We start from the raw sequence: 15,806 nt of genomic DNA, 5'->3' as shown, positions 1-15,806 counted from the left end.
CTGGGCACATCCTGGGGTGCCTGGCTGCATGCGGTTGTCTGTGGTGTTCCAGGGTTGCCTATGCACACCTCTGTGGCTGGTGCTCTGGGGGTGGGGTGGGCCAACTGCTGGCCTCGGGTTCAATCCAGGAAAAAGGGTGTGCTGCCATGATTCCCTGTCCCCTGCAGCCCAGGGGATAATGGTCCTGGCTTTCACTACTGCTTTGGCATCTGACTACGACCTCAGATCAGGCATGGCAACCTGCTGAATATAAGCAGATGCGGACAGAAGGGGGCCGCCTCCATCGCCCTTACTGCACCGCATATTCGTTGGCACCCCATGCTAAATCATTTGTAAATGACCTGATTCTGGTTCAGGGTTTCTTAAGTATCAGAGCTTATTGAAAGTCATCATGAGCCAAGATTTTGTCTCTGTCTGTGGGCCCTCGTGTCCCCCCACCACCACACCAAGGTTCCCCGGCCACCAGGCTGGTGGGGAGGCAGGGGGCTGCGGGTCTGTGGGAGGCTGCCTCCACCACGTGGCACCCGACCCGGGGGCCTCCCCCTCCCGCCCTGCGGCACTCGGTGCAGAGATGGGGGCCACAATCCCTTGCAAGTCAGCAGGGTGACCAGATGGTCAGGGTGGGAATCCCTGGTCCACACAAGTCACCAAGAGCCAAGCTGCCCTGGGAAGGAGCCTTTCAGAGTACACGGCCGCTCTTGTCTTTGCAGGGGTGACTGCCATTCTGCCTGGTCACTCTGCCCGCTGGGTCATCCCAGGCCATCTCCGAGTCCTCAACCATCTGCTTGCTTGGCAATCCAACCAGATGGCCCACCGGCTGGGCAACCAGATGGCCGGCGGGATGGGCTGCCGGGCTAACTCAGACTTTTGTCTCCACCCAGGGTTCTGTAAGCTTAATAGTCAAGGAAAATGGGCTGGCCAGTAGGGAGAGGGTGTGGGGCAGTCCGGGCTTAAGCTTCCTGGTCTCCCCGTGCCCGGGCTCCAGGAAGGTGGAAGGCACCCACCCAAAGGCAGCACCCTGAGCCCATGGTTTGGTGAAGGCAGTCACTACACAGGGGAGGGTGGCTGCAGACCGGAGAGGACTCTTGTACTCCCCCACCAGGTTCAGGCCTAGCAACCCCCCCCCCTCACCCGGAGGAAGAAGAGGAGCCTGGGAGAGGTTTGAGAAGCCCTCAGCAGGGTCCATACCAGACAGCAGTGCTGCAGACGAGGACATAACCATTACGTCCTAGGCACAGAAGGGGTTAGGGGGACAAAGTATTCCTTCTACCCAGGGCTATGGAGCTATAAGTCGCGTAATATTTCAGGATTTTCCCTTGGATGGAAGTGAACAAATAAAACATTCACATGGCCCAAAAAGGTACATCAGCCCCTTCACAGTATCAGTTCCTGGGCCTTCAGTGCCTGTGGCCCATTTCCAGCACCTGTTTTAGTGATATTTGCATCATTTTGAGTTTTTCTGGTTCAAGGGCGCAAAGTCACTCCTTCTAACCAGAGTTATGGGGCTCCAAGTCGGGTAAGGTTTTTCCCTTGGATGGAAGTGAACAAAAAAAACAAAAAACACTCCACATGGCCCAAAAGGTATACAAACTCCTTCCCAGTGTCACCTCTGATCCTTTAGTGCCTTAGGCCCCTTCATTGCCTCCCAGCACCTGTTTTAGTGATATTTTCATCATTTTGCGTTTTTCTGATTCAAGGGGGCAAAGTCACTCCTTCTACCCAGGGCTATGGATCTCCAAGTCGGGTAAGATTTCAGGTTTTTCCCTTAGATGGAAGTGAACAAAAACAAACACGCCACATGGTCCAAAAGGTATACAAACTCCTTCCCAATGTCAGTTCTGAGCCTTCAGTGCCTCTGGCTCCTTTCTAGCCTCCCAGCACCAGTTTTAGTGATATTTTGGACATTTTGAGTTTTTCTGGTTCAACGGGGCAGAGTCACTCCTTCTACCCAGGGCTATGGAGCTCAAAGTCGGGTAAGATTTTTGTTTTTCCCTTAGATGGAAGTGAACAAAAAAACACCACGCCACATGGTCCAAAAGGTATACAAACTCCTTCCCAATATCAGTTCTGCGCCTTCAGTGCCTTTGGCCCCTTTCTAGCCTCCCAGCACCAGTTTTAGTGATATTCTCAACATTTTTAGTTTTTCTGATTCAAGGGGGCAAGTCACTCCTTCTACCCAGGGCTATGGAGCTCCAAGTCGGGTAAGATTTCAGGTTTTTTCCTTAGATGGAAGTGAACAAAAAAAAACACGCCACATGGCTCAAAAGGTATACAAACTCCCTCCCAGTGTCACCTCTGATCCTTTAGTGCCTCTGGCCCCTTTCTAGCCTCCCAGCACCTGTTTTAGTGATATTTTAAACATTTTAAGTGTTTCAGGTTCAAGGGGGCAAATTCACTCCTTCTACTCAGGGTTATGGAGCTCAGAGTATGGTAAGATTACCGGTTTTTCCCTTGGATTGGGGTGAACAAAAACAAAAACAAAAAACACGCACACATCAAGTAGTCCAAAAGGTACACAAACTCCTTCCCAGTGTCAGTTCTGAGGCTTCAGTGCCTCTGGCTGGGTCTGGAAGCTATGACGTGGCCTGGCTGGGTGGGGAAGCTATGACCAGGCACCGGCTAAGAGCTATGGCTGGCCGTGGGTGGAAGCCCCACTCCAGTCTGCCAATCCGCAAATATAAATTAACCATTAACAAGTGCTTCTAGGTAAGTAAACCTTGTGGGATCCACACAAAACACACCACATATTATTTCTTTAGTGACTAGTTTCCAAAAAAGATGTGACGGCAAGGTGTTCGCTACGGAGAGAGTATGCATGTACGGTAAAAAGCAAAGATAAACACAAAAACAATATTGCACACCCACCCACTAGTCCATCTGAGGTATACTGGCTGTATTTTGCATGAGGGTAAGTAAATGGTTAAAAAAAAAAAAATGACTTTATGAAATAAAATCCCTAAATATCATTGATAAATCAAACATTTAAAAGTGCTTTTAGGTAAGTAAACCTTGTGGGAGCCACGCAAAACACACCACATATTATTCCCCGCTCTGATGACGTGGGCTCGCCATGCGTGTGTCGCCATCATCAGATCACCAAAAGGGGTGTTTAGGGGGGAGGGGGGTCAGGGGTGGCAGCGGAAGGTATTCCTTTGCCATCCCCAGTGGGGGCTTGTGGGTGGGTGGCCCACGGGGGAAGCACCAGTGCTTTCCCCGTGGGTCAGTCCCAGGACGTAATGGTTACGTCCTTGGCACAGCAGTGCTGCAGCCTAGGACGTAACTATTATGCCCTGGGCACAGAAGGGGTTAAAAGTGCAGGTGCTCCTTTGAAAAATAACAATGCTTGCAGGTTGGGAGGACATCAGTGGTAGCATGGAGTGGTCCTCTGGACCATGGTCTACCCCTCATTATCCACCCACAATGATTCTCAAAGGAGAAAAACATCTTCCCCCACATGATTCTGGTATCACGCCAGCTTGGGGGTAAGTTACTGACCAGTAGTTTGCAACTGCAATTACGTTCACAAACTGCAGATACATATATTTGGTTGTCACACAAATGTAGTTGGCATTTCTATTGTGCTACCGCCTATTTCCAATTCTGAATGCCTCCTTGGAAAGGCAGTCTTCTTTGAAATGTCCCACATTTTATGGACTCCAGCCCCCCACAGCCATCGCCCTCCCCTTCCCCAAAATTCAGTATACTTCCCTACAATATGAATCCGATATACAAAGGAATTTTGTAGTAGCAAGGCTTGGAGATCAAACTCCTCCTTGAACAGGGCAGTTTCCAGTGTCTTTTGTATGACAGGAAAGCAGGCACAGCCATTAAGTAAGGATCTAGTGCTGCTGCCTGAATTGTGTTTAGCAGATCATCTTGAATGTTGCTTGACATAAACTTCAATGTTTCCTTCTATAATTATTAAAATATTATATCATTAATAACTTAGTAAGCAGAACTTTGAATCTAATTCTTTGTTCCAGTATGACCTAGATGACTGTTCCCAGGACTATTGGGATGTGATCAATTTATGCAGGGCTCAAGAAAAAACTGGCTGGAGTTTTCTATTTTAGAGTAACCTACATTGGAAAATGTAAAATGTATGTTGTTTCCACCAAGTGGCTGACGTGGTACAGTGATCCATACTACCATCACCAGCTGGATGTCAGGGCTATTTACGACAGCTACAATCTTTTGGAAGAAATAGTGTCCTGAATCCAACCACATGCCAAGGATACTAAAAAATATGATAGTCGGTTCATAGCCATCCAGCACGTTTTGTGAATCCCGTCTTTCTGAAGGCTGTGTTAAAAGAAGTTATATTTCCTTACTGGCGCCTATCAAAGAGTTTCAAGCTCTTAAAATGGCTCCCGCAAAGACACCTTTCTCATAACGTTCCGTATTATATTCTAGCAAAATTAGAAGAAGTGCCTTGAGGAAGCGGGAGATCCGCAAAACATCTTGACTAGCTGTAAACTGAATGCCTTTATCAATCATAAGTTGTGCAGCAAAGTTTTGTAATAAGGAGGATTCATTTGGAATATTTGTACGTATTTAATTTGTTGTGATGCGACCACCCCTTAAAATAATTAATATTTCAAATATTGGCAATGGGTATCGAGAGTATGGAATGCACCACAAAGTGCTGGGCTACATCCAATTTAAAACCTAAAACAAAGTGAAGACAGATTGACCAGCAAAAAAATCAACCAGATCGTTAAATCCACAGGCTTTGCCTATGGATAAGTAAAATTAATCTGTGTGGCTGAATGAATATTTACCCACTCATCTGCTGTAATGTGGCCATGCTTTTCTCAAAACCAACTCCTGTCTTGTTCAAAGGCCAGTTACAGGACTGCCTGTCTAAACAGTTCAAAGACATAAATATTATTACATTTTATGGACACATAGGACACGATGTAAGCACTTGCAAGGACCTAGCAACACTCAGTCGAAAGGATCCAAAATACACAAAGCAAGCTAAAGAGGAAGAAGGATTTATTTGGCTTACAGATTCCCCCCGACCCTTTCGACAATCCCAACAAATATACGTATTTAGACTACAGAAGATCTACAAAACCAAAGTGCAAATAAGCAAAAACAAGGTTAGACACTCTTGGTAACCTAGCTATAATTAGAAGTGGAACTAACTATTGAAACAGTCTCGCTGATTATGAAATACCTGAAGTTAGATTGAAAGGCATAAAAAGAAAAGGCAGACATCTAGATAATTAAAAATGTAGATGCAAAGAGCTCAACTGAAATGCGTGCAGGCACAAGCTAAGCAAAAAAGATCTTGAAAAACACAGTGCAAACTGACAACTCAAAACCATGGTTCTGGACATAATTATGCAGCTCATTCTTTCCATAATTGTAGGTTAGAGAGTGTTACTACTCTACTGTAGGGCTTTGCTTCTGTGCTACACCGTACTTACTCTCTGGGACATGGTGGAAGATAACTGCATGTCTGATGTTACCATTTGCTGCTGGGGCTGTGGTTGTTGTGTCACTGCTGTCAGATACTTTCTCCTCTGGCATCTCTTCCTCGTCATCTGAATCTATTAACACCATGACGTCCCCTGTTCCATGAGCCCTACACAAAAGAAGAGGGAGATACTTGTCATTTTTAAGGCTTGTGGAACATGGTCTATTTAAGAATATAATTAATTTCCATCCTCGCACTGTCCAGCTGAAATTAGGGAACTGCAATAAATCACTAGACTGCAAATCTCGACAGAGAATTGCCGGAGGAGACTTTACATGCTTTTTTAGCCCCCTGTAGCTAAAGGTTTCCATATCCAAACATAACTTCCTACCTGTTCAGGGTACACAGAAATAGTTTATAGGGAGTGAAAATAGAGTTTGTCCTCAAACCATTTAGTCTTCAACCTCTCCCTAAAGGCCTTAGGGAAGGGAGGTTAGCCTTTGTGCCTCCACACTTTCTCTGCTTTTTCTCAAAATATAATCTCTGGGATATAGCTACATCTTTTTCTTTGCAGGGCACATGCCTAAGCGGCAATAAGTGAGTTTATTTTCCATATCCATGCAATCTGCTTCATGTTAGCAGGTTGGAAAGAACCTAATTTATGGAACAAAGAGCCTATGTTCTTCTGCATACCGAGCTGCTATAGTTCCTATACCAGTATGGACCTTCTCTTGCATTCATAATGTGTGGTTGTTATTTCCTACATACAAGCTGTGGGCTCTTCCTAACCACCACCACCAAAAACTGTTTATTCATGACAGCAAGGTGGAATTCTTACTTTGCAGTCTCAACACTCCTTAAAAGAAGTGGTGGAAGACGGCTCCCCCACTTGACACAAAGGACACAGAGTACAAGACCTTCAACTGTTCACCAGTGGTTTGAATCTCACTGGAATAGTGGTCATCACAATTTGTCACCAATTGTCACCAGGTTTGTGGATGCTCTATGCTAAACAAGGCTATGGTCAGTTACAAATAAGCTGCAGCCCGATTAACAAAGCACCACAAGGGGTGTAGAAGGGTTGTCAGGGGACATAATAAAGCAGAGACAATAGGTTCTCTTTTCCTACCTGTTTGCATAGTAAAAGACAACCATAATTATGTTTTAGTTGTCCCCTTGTCTCCTGCACCCTGTGCTACTGCACTTTCAGCAATATTAACTGCGCCCCTGAAAAGCTTTACAATAAATACCTGCCATTCCAGGAAGTACCGGGGCTGAAGCCAAGGAATAACTAAGAATGCACATTCAAGATTCCTCTTCTCAACAGAGCAAGATATTTAGTTGCAGGTCAGTATAAAGGGGAGAAACGCTAGGTACCAGATAGTGCTGCATTCTCTACCTGGTACCAATGAAAACATATGTCTGCCTGATAATACACACAGGTATTGCGGGGCAATATACAACTTAGTACTTTGTGATCAAGCCATTACCCTATCTACATAGCTGACCCCAGCAAGTATAGGGCAATCATGCACTTTCAGAATTAATTCTGGTCCTTATTCTTTACTTTTAGTGCTAACTATGATTTGGTGCTCTAACCAACCAACAAAGTGGCTGAGACTAAGTCCTCTGTCACTACATTTAGAAATTACTTGTGAGGGCCTGATTTACGCAAACCTGTGTCCAGCCCCAAAGCAGAATCTAAATCGTGAATGTGAAGCACACAGCTCCCCAGTCATCCAAGGATGCATTCAGGGGCTTTATGTGCAAAACACTTTTTTCTTGATGACATTACACTACAGTCAGAAGCATCAGCATACAGTTTAATTCAACGTTCGATGCCTATTTTTATTATTTGCTCTGTGATAGTGTGATGTCTGCACACTGCTTGGGGTCCACGCTTTTCCACGATACTTGTTCTCGTACAAGAGACTTCCAGTGGAGGACTGACTGACCTGAGGTTTCCCCGTATTAAAGCACTGGGAAGCAGGATAGTGAATGTCTGATCTTTATCACTTTTCTAGGTGTCAGTAAATACTTATCTCTGTACACCTCAGCCTTAACTGGACCGCCTGGATGCAGTTCGCTTGCTGTTGAGTCTTTCTTTTTGTACCAAGATGGTTATGTTTTTTGGCAAGGGATACTCACCGTGAGCGCACTGAAAGGTAAAAAGAGAGACGAGAACATTAGCAATACTAGCCAACATTTTGTTTGAAATGATCTAACCATTGTTTTTGGAGCATCCTCTAAGTCGCGTGGCATTGTTCTAAACAAACAGAAGCATTGGATTTGGTGATAAACAGGATTATGGGCAACACCCAGACTTCACATACTGTTACCTCTTTGGGCACCACACACCATAGATGATCTCTAACTCTCCCCTTGCATTCTGGGCACATTTTACACAGACCTTTGTGAAACAATGCAGTTTTGGTCTCCACACCTTTACTAGAAAGATGCTCTACGAACTCACTACCCTTTAGATTAGAAAATATGTACATAATGAACCCCTGAACATGCTTATTCAGTGATTTACAACTCTATATGAAGATGTATGATTAGATTGGTTAGCACTAGTACGTCATCGGTGGTGGTTGGCACAGTACTTGGTGCAAACATCATTTACCAATATATCATGAAATTAGATTTGTGGCGGTACTAATAGGTGACAAGAATGCTTGCACATACTGAAGCACAAAGATTTCAGCTAAGATTTAATGATACAAAAGCACCGCAGCAATATAATACCGTGTTACAGTTTGACATGTCTTTGGTGGTAAAAAGCACTCTTCTTGCTGTTAACACCTTTTACCTTTGCCTTATTAAAGAAGATTTGAGGAGGTGGTAATGTGTGAAAATAATGGTTGTGCATATTTGAGCCGGTAGACTGCTACCACAACAATGGTAATGTAACACTGCATTACAGTAACAGGACTACAAAAGCAATATAACACAACTAAGACATTACACTACATTAACAAATGCACAACACAAGAACAAAGAGAAAATAACATAAGACATAAATGTATTTTTTATAAACCCCCTAAGAATGTGTAAGGGCGCTTTGCAAACGAATAGCACAAACCATGTCTTAGCACTAGTATATAGCAAGGGAAAGATGAATGGTTAGGTAGGATGAAATAGACATTTGTGAGTGAGGTAAAGCCGAATTGGTGAGCATTTAGGTGACCCAAATTTCCCTTATGTCTAAGAGACATAAGGAAAGGTTGGGTACTTAGATCAGTTGGAAGCGAGTTCCATGATGTAGCTGTCATTCCAGAAAATGATTGGCGTTGGGCTAGGGTGGTTCTGAACTTCAGTACTTATAAGTAGACAGAATCCTGAATTTTAGTTCTCTTTTTCCACCCCAGAGGTAGAGTAGACAGGCCAAGCATGAAAGGTAACGAAGCTGAAGAGCCTTCCACACAGGGCGTTCAACTATTAATTCGACTCTTGCAGCCACTGGCAATCACTGAGAATCAGACAAGATGGCATAAGGAGAGCTGAGTGAGGTTTGAGGTAACCTGGAAAAGTAGCATTGCCGGAGCCTAGAACGACCAATGCGTGGCCAGTCATCCTTAAATTTGAGTACAACAGAAAAAGTTTAATTTTTTAAGGGAATGTAGGTGAAATTTGCTGCTTTTTTATTTTTGTGTATATAGGAGGCCAGGGAAAGAGAGAAGATCAGATTGAAGTTTAAAGATTTTTCTGTAGAGGACAAGGACATATAGAAATCTGTTACAGTTAAAGCCAGATATAAAAAGAACTGATTCACTAACAGCAGCAGAAAATTGTGCACCAAGGTTTTACAAACTGTCTGTGGTTTTGTGAGGCGACCTATGTACTAATAAGCTGGTTCACGCAATTCCCATTCTGAGTGGTTTGCACTCCAACCTACCTCATGATTACTAATGAGGTACACTGCAAAAAGTGACTCTCTAAGACTCGAGGCCACAAAGAGATGGTGGCCTGCTGGGGTCAGCACACTCTATGTTTGTGATTGAGTCTTAATAAGGTAAACATTATTTTTAAATGCTGACCGTTTTACTTACGTAAAAAAGGGCATTTAAAAGGTTCTTTAAAAAAAAAAAATATGTTTTACATTTTGCAGTGGTCCAGTGGACCACTACCTTCTTATCAATAAACTATTTTTTAACCTTCACAAAAGGGCATGGTCACATTAGGGACCCTTCACTTTTATGAAAGAGTTACCACCTCTTTTAAGGTTTTGGTAAGTATCCAATGGTTTGCAACTGGAATTCTGATTGCAAACTATTGATACACCTGCTTCCGAATTTCAGTTTGGAACACGCCTCTTCCAAATTATGATATGCAATCTATTTCCAAACCGATTTTGCGATTCAGTAAGGCTTTACCGAAACGTAAAATGGGGTTAGAGCATACCTAAAAGCTATTTTTAAGTTACAAAGACTTTAATTTTGCATATCACAAGGTTTGCACCCATAAAATGGATTAGTATATCTGCCCTTAGTTCATTACGAAGAGCTGGGTCAAATTTGTTTCTATGATTTATGATCAAGAGGAAGAACTGTTTTTTTACCGACTGAGCAGTAGGCAGTTGTTAACCATTTACGACCAGAGTTTGATGAAAGTAGTGTGCAAGACGATTATGCCATTTATGGAGAATATTTTGAGACTGGGTATCATCTGTTTATTGCTGTATTGAGACTTCTGTTTTATCAAATTACTAAAATAATACAATCCACCACAGATGCACATTGTAGTAAAATCTATTAATTTTCAGTTGTATGCCTTTTCTGTCTCACACTGGCAATTGCACTACAAGCCATTCAAGAGGTGGTTTCATCTATATATTTTTTTCATAACAGATTTTATTGAGGGTTTTAAGATGATATGGCCTACGATTCCCTCTAATGCATAAGAAATAAAATCATCTATTTGTTAATAGACTATAATATAAACCTTGCAAATAAGACCCCCTCTGTCTTGCCACCCCACAAGCATTAAAAGACCCCCAAGCAAATGACAGTTCACAGGGATATCTCATGTCCCCTTCCTTTAACTCCATACATCTGAATCTCTTCCTCAAGATGCATGATAATAGTGTGGACCAGCTCCAAAATAATCCCTCCATAGTCGGTCCACCTGTGACAAATTTTATGGTGTTTCTGAGGACATCCCCTTGCCTAATACACCGAAATCTCTAGCCCCAGGCAATGGTCGAGTCATCATTCCACAACGCGAGGAAAGGGGAGGTGCTCAGCCTTCCACACTTTAGCAATGTCCCTTTTTGCCAATGTCAACTCTAAGAAGAGGAGTGCCCTTTTATATCTATTACCTCTAAACATGTCTGTGACATGCAAAAAGGATCAACTGTGGGTCCAATGGGATCGCCAAATAGAGGACTTCACTAAGACAAGAGGTCACCACACGTCAAAATCTGTTTAGCGGTGTACAAGCCCATACAGTGTGTAGGAAAGTCCCTTCAGTTATCCCGTAACGCAGGCATATCGGGAAACTCAACATTCCAATGTGCCATTGATAACTGAGTTGGATGGGTCCGAGACGTGCCGATATGGCTGCTTCTCGAGGTGCTCTCAACGCTGTGCTCCAATCATCATCTACAGGGAGTGCAGAATTATTAGGCAAGTTGTATTTTTGAGGATTAATTTTATTATTGAACAACAACCATGTTCTCAATGAACCCAAAAAACTCATTAATATCAAAACTGAATATTTTTGGAAGTAGTTTTTAGTTTGTTTTTAGTTTTAGCTATGTTAGGGGGATATCTGTGTGTGCAGGCGACTATCACTGTGCATAATTATTAGGCAACTTAACAAAAAAAATATATACCCATTTCAATTATTTATCATTACCAGTGAAACCAATATAACATCTCAACATTCACAAATATACATTTCTGACATTCAAAAACAAAACAAAAACAAATCAGTGACCAATATAGCCACCTTTCTTTGCAAGGACACTCAAAAGCCTGCCATCCATGGATTCTGTCAGTGTTTTGATCTGTTCACCATCAACATTGCGTGCAGCAGCAACCACAGCCTCCCAGACACTGTTCAGAGAGGTGTACTGTTTTCCCTCCTTGTAAATCTCACATTTGATGATGGACCACAGGTTCTCAATGGGGTTCAGATCAGGTGAACAAGGAGGCCATGTCATTAGATTACCTTCTTTTATACCCTTTCTTGCCAGCCACGCTGTGGAGTACTTGGACGCGTGTGATGGAGCATTGTCCTGCATGAAAATCATGTTTTTCTTGAAGGATGCAGACTTCTTCCTGTACCACTGCTTGAAGAAGGTGTCTTCCAGGAACTGGCAGTAGGACTGGGAGTTGAGCTTGACTCCATCCTCAACCCGAAAAGGCCCCACAAGCTCATCTTTGATGATACCAGCCCAAACCAGTACTCCACCTCCACCTTGCTGGCGTCTGAGTCGGACTGGAGCTCTCTGCCCTTTACCAATCCAGCCACGGGCCCATCCATCTGGCCCATCAAGACTCACTCTCATTTCATCAGTCCATAAAACCTTAGAAAAATCAGTCTTGAGATATTTCTTGGCCCAGTCTTGATGTTTCAGCTTGTGTGTCTTGTTCAGTGGTGGTCGTCTTTCAGCCTTTCTTACCTTGCCCATGTCTCTGAGTATTGCACACCTTGTGCTTTTGGGCACTCCAGTGATGTTGCAGCTCTGAAATATGGCCAAACTGGTGGCAAGTGGCATTGTGGCAGCTGCACGCTTGACTTTTCTCAGTTCATGGGCAGTTATTTTGCGCCTTGGTTTTTCCACACGCTTCTTGCGACCCTGTTGACTATTTTGAATGAAACGCTTGATTGTTCGATGATCACGCTTCAGAAGCTTTGCAATTTTAAGAGTGCTGCATCCCTCTGCAAGATATCTCACGATTTTTGACTTTTCTGAGCCTGTCAAGTCCTTCTTTTGACCCATTTTGCCAAAGGAAAGGAAGTTGCCTAATAATTATGCACACCTGATATAGGGTGTTGATGTCATTAGACCACACCCCTTCTCATTACAGAGATGCACATCACCTAATATGCTTAATTGGTAGTAGGCTTTCGAGCCTATACAGCTTGGAGTAAGACAACATGCATAAAGAGGATGATGTGGTCAAAATACTCATTTGCCTAATAATTCTGCACTCCCTGTAGAGCATCAAGATCAGTCTCCCACAGTGTTCTAAGTGGGTGGGGCAATGTGTGTGGGCTATGCCAAATCAGTGAACAAGATATTTTTGTGACTTTATGATCCCCTAGATCCCTCAGGAGAAGTTTGCCTTTAAGGAGATTAAAGTCAGGGAGGGTCTTGAGACAACTAATATAATGGGTTATGGCATGGCGAAGCTGTAGGTAGCAATGAAATTGGCTATGGTGTAATTGGTATTCAAGCTGTAACTCTTGAAATGATTTCAGAACTGTGCTACTCATTACATCTCCAAGAGTGGAGATACCTATGGTATCCCATTTCCTAAAGCCCTCCAATTAGGCCACAAGTTACAGCACATTACCGTGACATAATGCGGTCTACTCATTCAATTATCCCCATCACCCCATAGAACACAAGGAACACTTCTGCACCTTTAGGACTACCTCAATTGCCGGCGGAAGAGCAGCAATTCTGCCTCCTCCATATAGATCTTCCAGCAAGGGGACCGTACACATCGCCCATTTCACAGCTGCATACGCTGGGTCTCCATGATGGTCATACCACAAATCATTTATGATTGCTAAGTTAGAGGCAATGTAATAGCAACTGATATCCGCTGTTGCAATGCCCCTATTATAAGTAGATTGGAAACATTTAGAGAGGGCAATACGTGGAGTCCCTCCATCCCAGACAAATTTGGTAAGGATTGTATTTGGCTGTTGAAACCAGGACCGGGGGATGGCATATGGATACTTCTGCAATTGGTATAACAGTAGTGGTAGGGAGATTATTTTAAATATAGCTGAGCGTCCCATGAAAGATAACGGCAGGAGAGACCAGGTCCTCACCTCTTACCTCACCTGGACCCGAGCCATTTCTAAGTTCCTTGACCATGATGCATCCGGTGATATATACAATCCTAGATATTTAAAACCATGTTCCACTGATTTCAATCCTGGTGCTCAGTCTGCTGGCCCTGTGCACCCATTCACGGGAAACACAATGGATTTTGAAATATTCATGTAAAGACCGGACGTTTCTCCGAAAATGTGCATGATCTTTATGAGCTGCGGTCCTGAGGTCTCCAGGTCGGTCACAAAAAAACAGGATGTCATATAAGTATAGGTCTATCCTGTCAGAGCATTCTGAGCTCCATTCAAAACCCTGTACCTGGGCATCCATCCTGACCCAAACCGGCAGGGGTTCGACAATCAGCACAAATAGCAGCAGGGAGAGGGGACACCCCTGGAGCATCCCCCGCTGAATCAGGAATGAGTCCGATATATGGTCCGCCACTCTGACCACCGCCATCAGGTCAGTATATAACAGCCAAACATAGGGAAAAAATCTGGGGCCAAATTTCAGGCTCTGAAGCAGGGCAAATAGATAGTCTCAGCAGACTGAGTCGAACGCTTTGGCGACATCCATCAGGCGTATTGCTGCAAGCCACCCCAGGTGATGTGCAAGAGCTAGGGCATTTGAAATGTGACATATTGTGGCGTGTGGCTCGGCCAGGCATAAGGCCTGCCTAGTCGGGGTGGACCAATTCTGAGATGTAACATGCCAGTCTAATTGGCAGGGTTTTGGCCAGAAGCTTTGCCTTTATATTCAGGAGGGAAATCCAGCAAAAGGAGGAATAGTTGTCCTGTGAAATATCACAATTTCGGCATGTCACCACTCAGGTGGAAGGGTCGCATCACCAACAGTGGTGTGAATGGCCTCTAAAATAGGTCTCCTACGTTTAGGCATGAATGCCTTAAAAAAATCCACAGGGGAGCCCGTTAGGACCTGGAGCTTTACCCCATTGAAGCCCCATAAGGGCCCCTGAGATTTCTACCTCCGAGAGCATCTTGTCTAACTGGGCAGCACTGTGTCTGATAGGGTCCGACGGGGTAACAAGTCAACAAATTGGATTATCTGGTCACGAGGCAATGTCTCTCTATGGGCATACATGGCCCTAAAATAAGTTGCAAGTCTGCAGGCTTTCACCTGTGGGTCTACCAACAGTGTCCCCTGTGTGCCACTGAGTAAAGGAAGGGCAGTAGAACGATACGCAGACTGGCACAACCTATGAAGGAGTTTGCTTGATTTGCCACCCCATTGGTATATTTGGCTCTGTGCTGTCCACCAGATCGGTTTGGCTTCTTCTAAAAGTAGTTGTTGACATTGCTGTTGTACTAGTCCTAGCTGCTGCAGCGCCACCTGTCCGTCTGCATGATGGCTGTGCTCCTCCAAGTCCTGTATCTGTGTCTCTAGATCTACCAGGGCCTGCACTTTACAACATCTCTCCTCAGCGCAATACCTGATGTCAAACCCCCACAGTGCTAGTATAAAGGCCTCCCAGAGTGCTAACACAATAGATACCGTGCCCTCAATAAAGACAAAGTATTTCTCTATAAATTGTGGCATCTGCAGTCTATATATGGGGAGCTGCAAATGCCACGGCAAGAGGCGCCAGTAGAAGGCTGACCCCCCTGCGGGCCGATTCGGAGCCCAATAACTGCCAGCGAATGGTCAGACAGACCTTTAGCCAAGATACTGGCATTTAAAATCCTGAGTACTTGAGTCGTGGATACAAGAAAATAGTCTAATCTAGATAGGGACCCATGGGCAGTGGAAAAGCAGGTATAACCTGATCCTGATGGGTGGTGAGCTCTCCACACGTCGGCTAGTCCCAGGTTAGAGGCCAAGGCGGCAAGCCTAGATTTTTGCGAGTCTGTTACATTGGGATGTGTGCACCACCTATCCACCTTGGAGGGTTCATGACACCATTCCAATCTTCCCCATTCACGGACAAGCCTCAGGGAGACCCCCTGCCCTTGAATGCACAACAAGGTCTACAAAGGCCTGTCGAAGAAGGGGGAGGGGCATATATACTACAAAGCGTAATGGATTCACCATAGAGGATGCCTGTGACCACTGTGTATCTGCCCAGATGGTCCACCCAGGTCCGCCAAGAAGATGGGTCTCCTGTAACATCAATATATTCCCCTCCAGTCTCTTAGCACATTTCAGGACTGCATCACGTTTGATTTTGTCTAGAACCCTTCAGACAATTCACAACACTATGCGGACATAACACATGGGGTTGTCAGGTCCCACAGTACTTATGACATATTACAGTGAGCAGGGCTGTGTCGCCTCAGGTGATCATGGGCATGAACTTATGATGGATGTGTGCGTGCACACCTTGTTCAACAAATAACTTCCCCCAAT

At 44.3% G+C, this 15,806-nt stretch overlaps 1 protein-coding gene across 5 annotated transcripts in view; it reads right to left on the bottom strand.

Annotated features, from left to right (window-relative positions):
* Positions 1–15,806, bottom strand: part of VSIG10 (V-set and immunoglobulin domain containing 10) — a 235,858-nt gene that overhangs the window by 27,065 nt on the left and 192,987 nt on the right. For 3 of the 5 annotated variants that reach the window (XM_069214491.1, XM_069214492.1, XM_069214496.1), the window contains one exon: positions 5,436–7,583. In XM_069214491.1, coding sequence (XP_069070592.1) covers positions 7,570–7,583 — 14 coding nt within the window. In that variant the 3' untranslated portion in view covers positions 5,436–7,569. Of the gene's footprint in view, positions 1–4,781; positions 4,864–5,435; positions 7,584–15,806 lie in introns of all 5 variants that reach the window. The other 2 variants (XM_069214493.1, XM_069214494.1) reach the window with 1 other exon arrangement.

Source organism: Pleurodeles waltl, chromosome 11, assembly GCF_031143425.1.
Source record: "Pleurodeles waltl isolate 20211129_DDA chromosome 11, aPleWal1.hap1.20221129, whole genome shotgun sequence".
NCBI lineage: Eukaryota > Metazoa > Chordata > Amphibia > Caudata > Salamandridae > Pleurodeles > Pleurodeles waltl.
The sequence above is the reverse complement of the archived record's forward strand: the minus strand, read 5'-3'. Positions and strand labels throughout refer to the sequence as shown.